We start from the raw sequence: 18720 nt of genomic DNA on the forward strand, positions 1-18720 counted from the left end.
TCAAACAAGCTATATATTATGTTAAATACTTTTTCAAACCACCTACAAAATGTCATGCCACAAGTATTTGTGCAACAACTTTTTGTTTACTATATTTACTGGAGCTTCCACACTTTCTGGCTGATATTGCTAAATGTACTCATTTGAGTACGGCTGTATATTAGGCATGACGCCAGGTGAAACACAAAGAAATAGGAAAAGTCTCTGTAAACACTGATGGTGAATACACCGAGTATATTTAAAAATAGAGCGAGTGTTATATGCATAATATATGATTACTCTTTATGCTAATATCTAAAACACACTTGAGGCTAAAATTGCCAAAAAAGCTATATAGATAAATGCCTATGGCTATTAGATTAAGTAATGCTAATCACCCATACCTCAGGCAGCTGCACACACACAGATACACACACACACATACACAGGTAAATAAACGCAGACATTTTTCAGTGTAAAGCCTCATAATCATCATTCTTCGAGAACGCTAAATGGGTACAGGTTTTCATTCACGCAGGCCTTCGAGTGCATATGAAAAATGTACAAATATATTTCCATCATCTCTTTGGTGTGACAACAGAGAAGAATGGAGAATATATATATCAAGGTTAGAGAGGAATGCTACAAGTGAAAGAACAGAGGAAGATACAAAGACTATGTGAAGGTCGTTTAGAGTATAACGCGCACCGCAGTCTTTCTTTCTAGCAATGACACAACAAGGCCAGGCTAGTTCAAAAGTTTCAAAACTTTTCCAAGCAGTCTCTATAAGGAGATAGAAAGCAGCGATAATAAGTGTCTGTCACACAGACCAGGTGGACCTGAACTTTAGCATTATTAATTATTGCTTATTAATGCAACTTTGGCATTTAACCTGCAAGGTAAACATGCATGTTATATTGGTATTAACCTTGAGTATGTGTCTTGACTCAAACGTGTGTTCTAATTAACCTAAAGTCATTATGCACATGCACAGGCACGCACACACACACAGTCTAATTACAATGTGGACCACATGTGTTCCTCTTCTCTGCAAGTCTTCCTACAATAATCCATAATCCAGTTCTCACTGCTGTTTGTTAGATGTGATTACTTTAGATTCATAGACATACAAACAGAAGTGATTTAGATCAAGTACTCTTCACTAACGATCAGGTCAGTCATGTGTAAAAAGTGTGACAGATGGTTCCTCCAACAGACATGTTTATACATTTGAGGATTCCTTTTGCCCTTAAAATTGAAGCAGCAGATCTGGCATCCTTCACTGAAAAGTGAGCATGCTTTTACAGTTGTTTGTGATTAACATCAAAGAGGATTTAAAATTGAAACATTTATATCAAGCTAATATGTTATTCTTCTGTGCAACAACAATATAATAATTAACGGTCTAGCAGGATATCATTGGTCTGACTGCTTTGGATAGATCCGTTTGTGTCTTGCACAGCCTCTGTTTAATTTCACTCATCAGTGTTGCCATTTTCTACAGTACTTTGTCCCTTCTAAATCATTAAACCCATGACCTCCTAAGCATGTGAGCCCTGCCTTCATTCACTGCTTCTGCCAAGCTGAAAGCCCACTAAGTAACTTAAATAGCCAGTCAGACCCAAAGAATAGGGCCTTCGGGGCAGTGCTCAAGTACATTTTATTGATGATTACTGAATCTTTTTATTCAGCAAACTCCATCTTCATCTTTCTGTCCATCCATCTGTATGGATCTATTGACATTAGAACAACTGGTTTCCCAGTTGATTGTAGCAGTGCATTTCTTACTTTTATTGCACATAAGCATTCATGTAGGCCTGCTTTTGGCCTTCTGAACCCCCCTTCGACACAATTTTCCTGGGATTGATCAGCTCAACGTCGTATTCGTCTCGAGTGGCAGGATAACAGCAGTCCTCATCACAAGAGCTTGGACAAGATCCATTACAAAACTAAAGACTTTAAAGTTGCAGAAAAAGAAAGTTGCACAAGTAACTGTAAATTAAACTATTTACCCAGTCTGTCTGTGGCTGCAAAAAAAGCAGGCACACATGAGTTTCAATCAGTTCAGAGGATTTTATACTGGCAATATTTTCCTGAAAATATAGCTAACTACTGTTTGCTAGTGGTGTAATTCTTCAAAACCACTGTTAAGTTTATACCTTGATTTTTTTTTTTGAAGTGATGAAAAAAATAAAGAAGAAAAAAAAGTCCACTCTCATAGTTAAGGTGCAAAGTAGGAATGATGTTGGAATACATTTGTGGTCACAGATTGAGAATTACTGTATCCCATAATCATTCCTGCATATTTAGTGCGGCCATGCAAAATACCACCTTCATACAATTAAAATCTTCAAGTCACCGGCCCTTAAATTACACAAGCTTAGGTCAAGATATTGCTTTTTTATTTAGACCTTTTAAAGAACAGTGACCAGCTACGTGACATTTTCACTGCTGAAAGAAGAAAAACGCTGGAAAAATAAGACAAACGATAGATATAAAAATGGGTGCATTAAATCTAGTGATAGCTGGAATAGGCTTCAAGCCCCCTACTCCACGCAACCCTGAAATGGTTAAGTAGGAGAAAATGGATGGATGATACCTCTAATTCAGAGCAAAGGTAAAGATCTAAACCTCAAACCAAGTCTTCATACTATTTTTTTTTCATACTAAATTTTAATGATTGATGTTTTGGGAATTTCCTGGTCTAAAAAGAGAGACCGTGACAATGTAATTGTGTAAACAGGTCCATGTTCCCACTACATGAGTAATACATTACACACACTCTTCTGAGCAGTGAACATGAAGTGCCTTAAATCACACGAATGTGTTACAAACAATAAGTATTAAGTATTTATACTGTGTTCACCACACACACACACACACACACAGATAATGTGATGTTGATCATCATGACTGAAATTAGCTGTGCAGCACTAAGTTAAACCACAACATTCCAACACACACAAACACACACGTTTCAGTTCATTTGGGAGAGAGAAAGCGAGAGGAGAAAGCACTTATTTAATGTTAATCAAATCTCTGCTTCCCAGCAAAGCTGTACAAAAGCATCTTCTCTTTGAGAAGCCTTAACCTAGCCTAGTGTATCACATTTAATACATGCAGTTCTTTGACACTTCTACATCATCAGTGTGATTTTTACCCCCTGATAAAACAAAATAAATTGCACAGCCAGATGTAGCGAATACAATACAATTCAAAAGTCATTCACGGAAATTCCAATTTCATTAATTTTATTTAAAACAAATTTGTCAGATGGTTCAATAAACTCTCCATTTTCAAAAATTAGAATTTTCAAGGTTCAGGCTTCATGGGGTTAAACCAAAAAGCACCTGGCTGCTCTACATCTACATGGTTTGCTCAGGAGAATTCTGGTTTATACTGCCCTCATCTCCCACTACCCTAATCTACTTCTTGTTCATTCATATTACGAAATACTGCACGTTAACATCAAGCATTTATCCTCATTATTATTAATATTATTATTATTGTTATTAAAATATTGTTTTATTTGAAGCTACTATATCTAGATTTGAAGCTACATGCAGATTTTCTTGTAGATTACACGGATGTCAAACTCACTAAGACTCACAGCCATCTGGCACTATGAAAGCTGGTAGGCACGTATTCACAGATTTATACTTGGATTTGTGCAGTTTTGTTTTGTTTTTTTCTGTTTGGTTTCACCAGAACAAAATACAAACTAATTCTATAAACAAGTATTTACTATCGTACTATAGCCTGATAAAAGTTTTCAATTATCTGAAAATGTTGGAAACAGTGAAATTAGACTGGGTGATATTTATTAACACGGGAATGGAAACTGTAGCTTATTTAAAACTGGTACACAATTCTCCTGCCATAAATATTTAATGCGTGCAAACCCGAAGTGGGAAATAGTGCCCTACATGCACCATTTACTGTTTGAGTAAGATTTGCTAAATAAGTATATAATGCCTAGTCTGTCAGACAAAGTTTTATTCTAAAAATTAAACAATCTATGAATACGTACTCACCGGACACATTATAACTGCTCAGCCAATCAAATTTCAGCAGTACATTGCACTTAGTCATTTAGACATAGTCAAGATGACCAGCTGAAGTTTAAATTGAGCATCAGTGCAGTGCAAAAATCTCTTGTTAATGCTGGTCAGAGGAGAATGATTCCTCTGAGTTGGTCAGAAGGCGACTCAAAATCCACTTGTTATAACACGAAAAACCTTGAAAACCTTTTCCTTGAAAAACAGGAAATGGAGCCAACAGAAGATTGGAAAATAAAAATCACCAAATAAGCACTGTTTAAATACATCAGTCTGCCTGAACCATGTCCATCCCTATGCATGTATGACCACACCTATCTTCTAAAGGCTGCTTCCAGCAAGGTAACGAACCGTCTCACAAAGCTCAGATAATATCCGACTGGTTTCTTGAACGTGACAATGTGTTCACTGTATTCAAAAAGCCTGAAAAGGGAGATTCACAGGACGGATATGCAGTAAATTTGCAGCAACTGTGTGATGCTATCATGGCAGTAGTAATCACTGAGAAAATGTTTCTAGCACCTTATTGAATCTACACCACAAAGAATTAAAACTGCTGTGAAGGCAAAAGTCCAACCCAATGCCAGCAAGGTATACCAAAAGAAGTGAATGGCATGTTTATATGCGCTGCACTGACATCTTCAGTATGAGAAACGTGGGCTTAGCGTTAAGAGCAATAGACGGGGCATGGAAGCTGTATGGCAATTATAAGCAGGCTCAAATGCATCTTTGTTTAGAAACACGATCTGCAAAGCATCAAGAATTAAATTACATTCTATCCCTGCCTGGTGCATACTTTAATGCAAACTGTATTAGTAACCCACAACTGATAAAATATCTCTAATTGTTGCTCACTTCAGTGGCACAACCACACTTAGACCAATTCTCTTCAGTTGGCCTTTTTAGCCTGGCATCAAAATTCATACAATGGAGAAAATTGCCAGGTGGATTATTCCTGTGGTTTCGACGTTATGAATCCGTCGACGTTATGAAACACACACAAACACTCGATGCAGCGTGGTGGCTGTTCTGTAACTTTACAGACACTGTAAGTAACATCCCTGGAGTCTCTGAGCTTAATATATGTCCTTGACCAAGAAAGTTGAGTGGCACAGCGTTCAGTGCTGTAGCACAATCATTGCTTCTACTATTCGTGGAAAACAGGCATAGACAAATACTTACACTGAAAGAATATATCGTCAGAGTATTCAAATCCTTCACCTTTTGCATGCTTTATGGTATTCAGCTAGTAGGGTACAGTATAGAAAAGGAGACCCTGTTTTTGTAAAGGTACCACAGTTCACACACTGGTAAATAAGGCACTGATCAGAGCAAGGATATATCTTATCCTTTGATTCTTCCACAAAGCCCTCAATAAATCGGAAAAAAGATTAAGCCTGGATCCTGCAGCATATTCCTAGACAAACTGAGTAGCTTAGAGGAAGGGTCACAGTCAAGGAGTCAACCAAAAACCCAGTAGTTGCCCTAAATGAGGTTTAGAAGTCCTCTACAGAGACTGGGGCAGTTGAAAGGATAACAGAACTCTATCAATTAGTAAAAGATCAAGACAACAATGAAATGGCTTCAGGACAAGTTTCTGACTGTGACTGGTGCAGCCAAAGGGCAAATGGAGCTTGAGAGGATCTGTCAGGAAGATTAAAATAAACTGACCAAATCCAGGTGTGTAAAGCCTGTAGAGGCTTAACCAGGAAGACTCAAGAATGCACTGGCTCCCAAGTGTCTGAAAAGATCTGAAATCCTTTGTAAATACATTTTCTTTTGTTTTATGCATATATTTGTTTACTTCATCCTTATGGGTTATTGAGTATTTACCGATATGAAAAACATTACAATGAAGTCCAATAAAGGATTGTGCACATGCAGGATTTCTCAGACCTACTTCACAGACAACAGATGTACAGTGCAAGATTTTTGAGTTATTCCTAATAGAATATTTATGTATAATTTTAGTTTTTTTAGACAACAAAAATCACTAGTCTAAAGCGTATTAAGAAAGCCAACACACTCAGCTGAGAAGCTAGCTCTGGTGCCTGTCGTATAATGTAAATGCATCAAAGAGCCATTAACCACCATGTCCTTGATTTTTCACCCTGCTACTGAATGTGACATTTCTCTACTGTACTGGCACTAAACATCTACACTGGATGTAAACTGTGTAACGCACAGGGCTACAACACAAATGCAATTCCCTTCATTCTCCAAGCAAATAATCCATAAATGTTATTTATGTTTTTCCTGAAACAAGTGTTTGTACCTGGTTGTAGAGCGCACACACATGCAGAGCCGTGTTTCCAGATGCATTTTGAGCACTCATGTCGGCTCCATAGAATAGCAGGTGTTCCAAATGCTGCACATGGCCATAGCGACATGCCTGAAAGGACAGAGATAAAACATTTACACTAACAGAGTCAAAAAGAAGTAAACACGGTCTCTGGGAAAATAATGCAAATTAATGGGATAACAGTGATATATGTAGGGAAATGAAATGTTTTAAAGAATGACAAAGTCCAGAAATGAACCACAGATGCAATCTGCATTTGCAACTTAAATAAGTAAATTAGTCAATTTTCGGGTCTTAAGGTTCATCAAGAGCCAAAGGGCAATAATCGCTGTATTAAAATAGTCCAAAATAACAGGCAAATGTAGCAATTTCGCCAACAAGGTAACAGAGACTTGTTGCTTGTTAAATGCCCCATCACCCCTGCAAGGAACTGTTATAAGCCAAGAAAAATCTCTCTTTAAAATGGCCAAATTAATATAATGTAACCTTAATCTTTTCTTCATCACAATATACAACTGTATACTGGAATAGTTTGAATTTATCATAATCATAATACAAAGAGAAGCCAAGATATCTTTCTATGTCTTTATACAGATTATCTAAATGGTTGAAAGCTAATCTTCAGACCATGCTTTTCCTTGAGCTAATTCCTTTCTAAAAAATATTCTCACCTATGCTAACAGTTTCTAAACAGAAGAGGAAATCTTATTTGCATCACCTAAGGCTAAATGAAATCTGTGAAGCTCTGCTGGCAAGAGTTATGCCGTTTCCTACTTTTTCTGCTTCTTGTTTCACATAACTCTGAGCAATAAACTTTTCATCTAATCTCTATCTTTTCCTTCTTCTTTTTTGTCTCCAAATCTGTGGTTTGTGCGCCTTACTGACAAAGAGGTACACGATTCTCCCCAGCAATTGTTCTTTCACTTCTGTATTCTGTCTCGCTAACAGTGTATGACAGCAGTGCGAATGTGCACAAATGATTCTGGGATTGTTGTTGGTTATCAGCCCTTTTGCAGTGTATCCTATTGTACACAATACATGCCCAAGGAATGCTAATGCTCGGAAGGGCACAGAGAGGGGGAGAGATGTGGAAGGAGAGTTAAAATGAAAGGATTGGAGTAAAAGTGTGATGGACTGAAGAATTCTTAGATTTACTTTATTTTTGGGTAATAGTGAAAACATACATAAGAACAAATAACTGTAAAAGCATCTTTGCTCTCTTATCCTAAACCCCCTCTATATTTTCAGCAAAGAGACTTCCTGGGTGATTTCACTAAACTCTTTTACGCAATCTTGTCATGAATTGCTTTTTAACACCACTTCCTTAAAAAGTAAGAAGGTGTGTGTTGGTGAGATGTGGTTATTAGCATAATCTGCACTAAAGTTGCTTTGTGGATGTCTTTCTTGGGCTGTGTGGCCAGGCCCCGGAAGGCCATACACAAAACCACAGATGCAGTAAAACAGTAAAAAGTTTATTCTAAATTAATTCAAGTGTCCTTGGGTAAAATACGGAACTCCAAGTTTCTCTGCTGTAATTGGTGTGTCAGTGTTTGTGTGAACGGTTGAAAGAAAAGTGCATGATAAAGAGCTTTGTACAAGCAGTATGCTTGAGAAGTAAGTAAGTGTAGACTGTTTTGACATTTCACTACAGAAATGTAGAGGCTGAGTGAATGCCATAAAATCTCTTAAACAGCATCTAGATATCCCTTCGCGTATGAGGCCTTTTCGTCTTTCCAGTACAGCGAGCTTCCTTTGAGCTGACATGTTCAATAAAACCCTCACAAACACAAAGGCTGGTTTAGTTCACAAATAACTTTTACATTTCGTTTAAGACTTTTATTAATTTTGTTTATTTTCCTTGGAAACAAAGTTCACTTTAACTAATCTCTGCAATCAAAAACAAATTGAGAATGTTTGATCTTGCTCATAATAACTTCCAAGTAAGAATAATTGCAATACCTTGAGATCAAACACACTTAAGCAGTGTTGTCTAAGTAACTATGGAGAAAAAGAAAAACAGACAGATGAAGGTGAAATTCATGTCAACATGTAATAAAAAAGGTTTGTGTGGGAGACAGGCAAACAGATACTGACATGATCCACGCAGCCCCTCTTTAATGATCCGCGTTCCTCTTGGTCCTAACTTCAAATTTCTTATTATATTCATGGGAGGAATACACAACCCCCCCCCCCCCCCCTCCTAATATAAAGCCATAAACATTTGTGAAGACAAAGAAGGTTCCCATTCAAATACACTAAGCTTGATTCTGTTACTATGTTGCCACTCAACATTTGACATGCAAGAACTTTCAGACATAAAAATCCTGACACAAATAAAAACACTATATAGGGACTTTGCATTATCTTTATAGGGCATGACAAACCTGTATGTGTGTGTGTGTGTGTGTCTAACATTATGTTGGCAGCACATTGTAAATAAATAATAATAATAAATAAAATTCTACACTTTAGTCATATAGGAACACTGTACCTCTCCATTGGTAGGTACAAACGCAGATTAAATTAATGGCTAGCTATGTAATATATATATAAAATTATAGAATATTTTGTGGGAGTTATTTCTACTAATAGTAAGCAGGTAGTAAATACAGTAAAAAAAATACTGTCGAAATACTAAAAGTATCCATAAATGACTCAATGTGTATTTACAGCCACTTTAGGTTGGTAATAACTCAGACACAACTGCATATTTTCTAGGACAGTAGGCAACAAGTGGTTAAAAGCACTTCGATTTGCCCGTTAATTTAAGCAACCTTACTTATTTTTCACGGGCTTTCTTGGCCAAAGCCCAAGTTTAATAATGTGCTTTCTATAAACTAGGCTATTACTTTCCAGGTCTTCTTATACAGTTATTGTTCATGGCTATACTCTTTTATAAAAGGTCTACAATCAGACTCAGTAAGTCTTTCCACCTGTGTACTCTTTACACGTGCTTTGGAAGAGGTATATTCATCATTAAAACAAGTAGAAAAACAAAATCAGCACCATGGACAGTTTCAGGAGGGAGGGAAGCAGGTGCAAAATATGACATGAACTTCTCCATAAAGCGAGCAAGATATGTGTGTACATAAGTATATGTGCATAATACTTCAATATAACTGCGGTAATGACTGTCCCAAACAATTGGAAGCACAAATTTCACAGGTCCTGAGCCTCAGTTATGTATAAACAGTAGCTCAGTTTGTTTTTTGTTATTTTCGGAGGCAATCTGTGCTCAGAGATTTCTGTTGACACTCCTGCAGATTATTTGCGCACCGGGAGACACACTTCATAAAACTCAGATTGATCTCCCCCTCTCACCAGCTTTCCCAGTGTGCCCTACTACAGTTATTTGTTGACTCACATTCGCACCCACTTCACACATATGTTGGTGAGTTGTCCAGAGGTGACATAAGAGCCTGGACCTGTCTAGCATTATGTGGACAATTTATGCTGCCTATACAACAGTGGTGTAAGTAATTTGTCTTAAAAGATTAGCCAAAACCTCTAACGCACAGGTCTCATGCCTTTTTGATAGTATATACTAGTGCTGTCAAAATTAACGTGTTAACGTAAACTAATCCGCCATTACGGTCAACGCGATTACAATGTCCAAGTAGAGTTAGCCTCGCACGTGCGCAAATGGGCAGTAGATCTGGTAGTGACGGGCAGCTGAAACAATCAACTCAATATGGAAGATGATAAATGCACATTTGCCCTATCGACGGGAAATTTGAGTATTAAAAAAATAACAAGACAGAACAGTCGACCGACATAAAGTATTATGCACATTGTGCAAGAAGGAATTTTCTTTTCACCAAAGCACTTCCAGCTTAAAATATCACATTGACGCGAAGCACACATTAATCGGGAATGCTGCTCGGACTTTGGCTAAAGTGTCAGCCAGCTTGCCACAAACCACTCACGGAGCATCGGGGACTCAGTAAGTCTATCTCTGACATATTGACTGACACAATTGCCAAGTGGATTGCAACAAACTACTGACCTATTAATTATTGTTGAGAATACGCGCTTTAAAAAGCTTTGGTTTCAAGGACTTGAAGCGCCTCCCCAAGAGTGACAGAGAGAGAGAGTGGATACATTTTGTTAACATGAATGTTCGAGATGTTCAATAAACATGTTAAGTGCGTATATTTTCCCTTTTTTCTCGAGTCTGTTTGCTCATGCAAAATGAAATTAGATTAATATAGAATAAAAATGAAGGATATTTACTCAGAATCAGAGAGACTTTATTTATCCCCAAGGGGCAATTAAGATACAACAGAGCAGCATGATGCTAAAAATAAGGACATGGCATAAAGAGGCAATAAGAATGAGATTTAAAAAAAAAAAAAAAAAAAACTTAAAATATACAGTATATACACAGTTTTAAAATTACATTGACTGAATACGTGAGTAAATAACTGTAAGTGACTAAAGGTGAATAAAGTGTCGACAGAATAAAAATATTAATTGTGATTTAAATTGTGATTAATCAAAATTAATCCACTGTAACCCTGTGATGAATCTGATTAAACATTTTAATTGTTTGATAGCACTAGTATATGTTATATATTAGTGTATACTTACCTATCAGTATATAGGTTTTTTAAAAAGATGTATTTCACAGGAGAGAACCTGTGTTAAAAGATTCAAGAAATCTATTCAAATTCTCTTTGAATTTAAGGATACATTCTTTGTGTTTATTCTGCATTTACTTTATTGTATTGCATAAATGTCAGTTACAAGCTTAAATATAAAGTTGAAAAAATGTAATTGCAACCAGGCTATTGATCAAGTAATTGCGTTTAATCGCAATTAATTACAGAAAATTGTGAGATTAATTACATCATTTTTTTAATCTATTGATAGAGCTAGTATATCCCTAATACAATGCTTTTGTTAAACTGATTTTATATAAAGAGTCACAGGTTTTCAAAACTATAAAATAGTCTGTACACAGCCCTACAATGTTATCTGTGTGTATGTGTGTGCATGCAAGTGCGCATGTCTGAGCAGAACAGTTTAAGTCCAAAACCATTATAGTGAAGACACTTTCTGTCCTGAAGATTTCAAAGAGAGGTTTAAGGCTTAAGATTCAGCTATTTGGCTGTGGTTAATTTGGTTTAGGGTAAACATGTGGTTTGGGTTAGGGCAGTGGTTCCCAAACTGTTTTTGCTAGGCCCCCCTTTGTTTTACAAGAAAAATGTTCGTGCCCCCCCCCCACCACCACCACCCCACACGCACAAACACATCCTCCAACCACACACACCCATATTTTGCTCCACTGCGGTTTATTTCACACCTCAAACATTTAGTAAACAATTAAGCAAATACAAGTAAACTGCAATAAATGACAGGTAGTAATAAAATAAACTACTAACTCTTTTACGCTACGTCCGCACCTACACGGGTATTTTTGAAAACGCAGCTGTTTCGTCCACACGTAAACGGCGTTTCGAATCACCGAAAACTGAGATTTTTTAAAACTCCCTTTTTGCGTTTACGTGTGGACGAGGAATACAGAGTTCGTCGCGCAACGTCAAAGGTATGTGCCTTTTTTCACGTCACGCTGTGCGCCACGTTATTGTTTACATGAGATGAATTGCAGAGAGACAAAATACTGTTACTGTTAATCTGACTATCTGCAGGTTTTACACGCTTACATACACACAGAGTTACTGTCCCTCCATTTAGAAAGGCAGAGGCGTCACGGTGTAATTATTTTACCTGTAGTTGTTTTTTTTCCTGTGTAATAATATTCAACATTGTTATCAATACATTTTTCAAAAAATGCCTCTCTGTGCAAAATGGGTTTAAACACATAAACAGCTGTAGGATACTGTTAGTCCGTGATTTGAACCAGGGGAACAAATCGTGGCAGGAACTGCCTGATATTATTTGTATCCCGCTGTAACTTTACTGTATAAAGAGCTAACATCTCCAAAATGTCAGGAGTAATTAGTCATTACAACAAGTGTTTGTGAACTAAAAATCAAGAATGTGGGATACTGTTTGTCCCTGATTTGAACAGCCCAGCACGTGCTCCCGACGAAGGGAAAACCAATTATGCAGGGGAGACCTACCTTGGCACTTGTACAGGTGAAACCAAAGGGAAGATATGCTTCACCATATTTTCTAGTCTTTGGCTTAGAATGAAGTTGGTTTGGAAACATATTCAGCTATGCTTCATCTCCTGCTTTGCGTTTCTGTAGGCGCCCCGTGCTAGCAGTGTCCAAGCGTTTTGTTCCCCCCACTTTTCCCTGCCATGGCTCTGCGCCCCCCCCTAGGGGGCGGGCCCCACACTTTGGGAAGGTCTGGGTTAGGGTAATGTGTGTATTACTGTGTATTACCTGGTGTATCTCCTGCCAGCCATTCTCATCCACACAGCCGACCTGTGCATGATCATGCAGCAGCAGCTCACAGCAGTAGGGATCTCCTCCTACCATCGAACTGTGGTAGAGAGGAGTTAGCCCCCTGCTGTCTTTATAGTCAGGAGATGCACCCAAGTCCAACAGCGTCTAGTGGGAAAAGAGGCAAGTTTAAGGTTTTAAGTCACCAGTTTTGGTTGAATTTTCACAGTGAAATGGGAAGATAAAAGAGACCTTTGCATGGATGAATAACAATAACCAAAAATAATAAATAAGAATTAAAATACAAGTTAATGTTTATAATTTACTAGTTAAAGATACAAGATAAAAGCTTTTTTAAAGTTGTTTTCTATTGCTGTTATGACGCTAAGAATATCAGCATTAGGGCTGCCACAAACGATTATTTTGATAGTCGACTAGTCACCGATTATTTTTGCAATTAGTCGACTAATCAGATCATGCATCCATTGAACATAAAACATACAGCTTATTGCACCAGAATGCATCTGCTCTTATATAACTATCATTAGCTTACAGCTTTAAGTGTTTAAGATATGTGCTAACTAAAAATAAAGACAAGATGATAGTTTATTAAATTTTAATGAAGTTTGCAGATTGCTTCGGTGAAGTTTAATAAACTCAGCCGTCTGCTCCTTGGTATCTAAAATATAACTGGACACCGGAGTATATTCTCGAGCATCTCACACTTCTGATAATCAGTTGTCTGCTTGACGTTTATTCAGCTGTGTAAAAACTATAACTTTAATCTCAGCCAAACCGATTTACTCAGGAACAAATAAAATACTGAAAAAAGCCAAACAATAAGATTTTTAAGTTATCTAAGTGATTTGTATATGTTTAACCTGAGTAGCGAAAGATAGCAGTGGGTGTGAAAACGAGTCCACTGGCTCTAGTGAGCCTGTAACCCCGGCTAGCTAAGAAGCTAGTGGGTAACAGACATCTCTGAAAACGTCTGAGCGCTTTTGAAAATATGTGGTGTCTTGATAAACTGAGCAGATATTTGAGGTTTACACAGCTACATTCTCATCTGAAAATATGTTAAACGTTTATTTTGTGACCCAGAAAGAATAATAAGAGTAATATTAAAACTAACTAGCTGCCGCCATTGTTGGAAACTGCGCTGGGCCGCGCTATGAACTCTGGGACACAGTTTCTTCTTCTTTGGCGTTTAACGGCAACTGGCATCCTTGTACATGCAGTGCTGCCATCTTCTGTTTCAGTCCGTTATTACACTCTTAAATCCTACTACTTATTCCTGCGGCTTTTGTGATCTGACAAAGCTTCAAACGATGCGTCGACTATTAAATCAGTCCTCGACGATTTTGATAATTGACGTAATTGTGACTAGTCGACTAATCGTGGCAGCCCTAATCAGCATCCTCCTTTCCTCCCACTTATTTTCCTTCCAATTCTTGAATTCTGTCACCCTAAAGGTCTCACTTAATTCCATCCATCCATCCATCCATTCATGCTGTCATAAGCTGATAGCATGAAGCTGTCATAGGCTGAGAGATCAGGCACACACTGGACAGGCTGCCAGTTCTTTATACTGTTTAACATTAAATTTATAATTCTTGTGTGTTCAAATGCTGAACCTTGCATGTTCAGGCACCTGTTTATGTTAAAGAGCTACTGTAGGCTTATAATAGAAAGCCAGTAGAAAGCTGACATCATCCAATCAAGGCTTGTTGAGAGGCTCAGGAAAAAGCTGGCAGTACTTTTTAGGCTGTAGCTACTGCAATTTGTAACTCTCTCCTATTGGATCTTTAGGATCATTCAATACCATAACTGTGGTATCAAAAGTGGAAATAACTCATTCCAGTTTCAACAGTTCAGTTTCAACAGGAAACATGACTCACACAACCCATTTCATTTGGGTTACAAGCCTCCTCAAACCAGACACATGCAAGGCCATTCAGTGATTCAGTGATTATGTCAGCATATTCAAAGTTCAATCTCACACATTTAGTAAGTGCCCTCTGTGCTCGATAGCTCAAGCACCTGCTGCCAGACATTACCTGCCCATACATTCTCCTTTTCTAGACGGGGAGTTTGCATGAATGTGGTTGAGCCGGCTGAACTGTATATACGTGTGAAATGTGCTCACTATAAGTGCTGTATGGTTTTTGCTGCGCACGGCCTTGTGCAGAGCAGTAATCCCATCTTTTGTTCTGAAGTCCAGATGTGCCCCTCCACTTTTCAGCACCTTGATGAGCTCTGCACAGCTCTCCAGCTGTGCTGCTAGCGTTAGAGGACATTCTGCAAGCACAAGGAAGCAAAGAATACTTTTGAAAACTCAGCTTATTTCCACTGACATTATTGTGCATTCTTCCCCCAAAACATCCACCACTTGAATCGCTGCATTTTTTTTGGGACAAAATTGTCTGTGGCTTTACATTTTCAATGACTCTGCAGTTGGATCACTGCCTTTTTCAGTCGAGATTGTCACCCTCCTGTCTGCTGGCTGCTTCCAGCTGGTGTTAAATCAGCCTATTCTCATGTTTCCCTCACTTTGCAGCTCATCTGCTACACTACAGGTCACCCAGCATTGAAATCTCCTTTATGACTGGACAAACATTTGCATATACACGAGGAGATTAGCAAAGAGAGTAATCCAGCTTTACCCGCTATGCAGAAGGCTTATTTCAGAAAATCCATATATGGTCATTTGTGATGAAGACAGAAGGAGAGAAATGACAAATCAAGGATGGAGAAAAACAATCATCAACAATAAGTAAACTCAAGTATGGCAGGGATGGAAATCTTAGCAGACTTGCTCACCTCCTGTGTCTGGATCATGGAAGTTAGGGTCCAGGCCTTTTTCCAGGAACCTTGAGACCTTTTCAATGTTCCTCTGCTGCACATACTCCATGAATTTCTTCAGGTTTGCCTAATGGAGGGAGACAAGGGAACGGGGAGTAGGGGAAGAGGAGGAAGAAACAGCTGTGATTGGATGATGTCAGACTCCTGTGGATGGGGATGTTTAATAATGCAGTCCAGAGATGAAAGCTGAAGTCATTGCTTACTCTCCTTCTGTGTTTGAAGGTTTTATTTCTGTTCAGTCATGGCAAGCTAATGGAACATGTTCAGAAGATACGGTATATAAGCTATTATAGGACAGACCAAAAAAAGAAATGGACAGAGCTGCAAAACAGCACTGAAAGGGAGAGTTTTCCTTTGGAGATTAGCGGCAAGAAAATGAGATCCTGAGGCTAACGTCATATTTTGAGTTCAGATGTAATGGTTATAACACACACACACACACACACACACACACACACACACACACACACACACACACACACACACACACACACACACACACACACACACACCAATGGCTCTACAATTAATGTTTAAAACCACTTTCATAAAACAAGCACACAGTCAGAAGCACAAGCTCACATGTAAATCATATCCACTCTAAAATACACAGACACACACAACACTTAATTTCCTTTGTGACTTATGATTAAAAATATTCATCACCTTTACCAATACGAGTGCAAGCCTGTAGAGTATAAAGCGAGAAATGAAGCTGTGAGCAAGGCACCAGTGCTAACACTTCATAATAGATTAAAATAGTCTGACGAATCAGGGCAACAATAAATCTAAAATGCAAAAGTGAAGCCTAGAATTGTACCAATAAGAATGCACTGTAGTTACAGAAGACAAAAGGAATTATTGAGAGAAATTGACCAAACAAAATTTTAATACTGAACACATAAACTGTCAATAAAAAACATGGATGATTGCCTAATATCATCTCCAGGATGTAATTATAAAATATCTGCAGCATCCCAAATGAGATTTACAGAGAACTTTCATTACTCCTTCATTCTCTCAAGGTCTTCCAGTTTCTCTCATTACATAATATCCGCATGTACTAAAGCCTCGAGACTCATAAACTCATTACATTTCACACAACTTAATGAAGACATGTAACGCAACAAATTTAAACGCGTGCTTACCAACACGAGCACTCACATGCAGTAACGAGAACAAAAAGCAGCAGCCATTTGACACTCACCATGTGCAGCATCATATACTGTTTATCCCACGCTCTGAAAGTCACACGATACAACACCTTCCAAAATTTCACATCACACACCTCCTTTCTCTTCTCACCAAGTCATCTGCAACCCGCTTGCCTCTACAAGCCCGTGTCTTGTAGACAGACACCACTGACATGCTGTGAGCAGCTGCCGACTGCTACTCTCACTATCTCCAAGTCAAACTGAGAGAAATTCACTTTGGCTTTTCCCTTTTTTTTTTTCTTTTTACAACGTTCAGAGAGGCAGTTGTTATGGTGATGGGATACAAAGACAGCTCTGGCAGCCAATGTACACGAGTGGGAAGAGCATTGAGGTTGGGTTTGTGAATGTGTTACGAACGAGTGTGGTTGTGTGTCCTGCATAAAACCTAGGATAATGCCTTGAAGAGGCTCAGGGATGATTTGCCAGTGATCAGCTGGATCTGATGTGTGTTTTATTGCCTGTTGAACAGAAGACAGACAAAAAGCCTGGATAATGATTTATTTGCTTTGGTGAAGGTCTTAATGAACTCTTTATATTCTTCTCCCTTTTGCTGTCTTTCTGTCAGTGTTACACACAAAGAAGGATGCACACTTTTTTATTTTCTCGACATGCTGACGTTTGACTAAAAATTCTGAAAATAATTAAAATGGTGACAGTCTGTCATACATCAAATTAAAACGCCAAACCGCTGCGACTAAACTCAGTATGCTTTACCTGTAAGGCCAGTAATTTGCCATAATACAAATGAAAATACATTTTAATAATCTCTACCTTGAAAACAAAGGTCAAAAGATTTTGTTCAGTTATTCCAAAATATCTGCTAAATATCAAACAGACAGTTTATTTACAACCCAACCAGATTAGCGTGACTTGGTCTACAAATCTATCATAATGAAGTGAAATGATGACATGGCATGGCTTGCTAATGTTAACTGAGTGCCACAACTAAACAAGCATAAAGGTAAAGAAAAAAAGTAGGCAAGACAGATTTACAGTACAGCTCAACCAAAAATACTCCACAAATCATCCTGATTTTATCTTTGGGCCAGATAAAAAAAATAATCAAACTTTAATCTCTGCACCTCTTTTATGTCTCCTCCTTTAGATGTTGCAATTCTCTTTCTTCCCGAATAAGTTAAAAACTTCCTGTCATCTTTCCAGCTTGAACAAAATACTGAAGAAAAGACTTCAGTGGGCTCAAGGAGAGCATTCTTCAATTTACTTCAACCATTTGTGCACTGATTACCTATTACTTTTACTAGGAACCACTTAACAGTAGATAAGTCTATCGTCTACATGTCTGTGAAGGTTCTCAGTCATCCAGGTCATCGTAGTCAAAGGAGCTTGCAAAGAAAAGCGTCTGGACTTCTTTAAGTTGCTTGAAGACGTTTCACCTCTCATCCGAGAAGCTTCTTCAGTTCTAAGGTCAAATGGTGGAGAGTCCCAGATATAAACCTAGTGGGAGTATCCCCCCACAGAGGGACAAAAGGACCCCCTGATGATCCTCTAATCGCCTGAGCCAAGGTGTGAAACTGGGTGTGGGTCCCAATCAGCCAGAGTTTCGGGTGTGTTCATTGTGAAACCTGGCCCCACCTTATCATGCGAATTCCTGAGGTCAGGTGGCCCAGGATGTGAGTGGGCGTTAAGGCGTCTGGGAAGGGATCTCAAAACTGGATTATAGATGGCAGAGAGTTGGTGTCGTAAACCCCTGCCTCTGTTCAAAGATGGTCGCTCACAGGACCCACACCCAGTTTCACACCTTGGCTCAGGCGAAACGTCTTCAAGCAACTTAAAGAAGTCCAGACGCTTTTCTTTGCAAGCTCCTTTGACTCTATCGTCTACATTTTTACTTCATTATGCAAGATTGTGCATATACACAGAGCAGACTGGCACATGGAATAAGAGTCTCCTCCATAGTAGTGTGTTCACATTTCATTCAATCATTTGCCAAG

General features: G+C 38.4%; 1 protein-coding gene across 1 annotated transcript in view; it reads right to left on the bottom strand.

Moving 5' to 3' along the window:
* shank3a (SH3 and multiple ankyrin repeat domains 3a) overlaps positions 1-18720 on the bottom strand; it is a 223719-nt gene that overhangs the window by 84809 nt on the left and 120190 nt on the right. The window contains exons 9-12 of the mRNA XM_082542543.1: positions 15513-15621; positions 14839-14990; positions 12693-12860; positions 6313-6429 (exon numbers count right to left, since the gene is read on the bottom strand). Coding sequence (XP_082398669.1) covers positions 6313-6429; positions 12693-12860; positions 14839-14990; positions 15513-15621 — 546 coding nt within the window. The remainder of the gene's footprint in view (positions 1-6312; positions 6430-12692; positions 12861-14838; positions 14991-15512; positions 15622-18720) is intronic.

This window comes from Aulonocara stuartgranti (genome assembly GCF_965226115.1).
Source record: "Aulonocara stuartgranti genome assembly, chromosome: 7".
NCBI classification, from domain to species: domain Eukaryota; kingdom Metazoa; phylum Chordata; class Actinopteri; order Cichliformes; family Cichlidae; genus Aulonocara; species Aulonocara stuartgranti.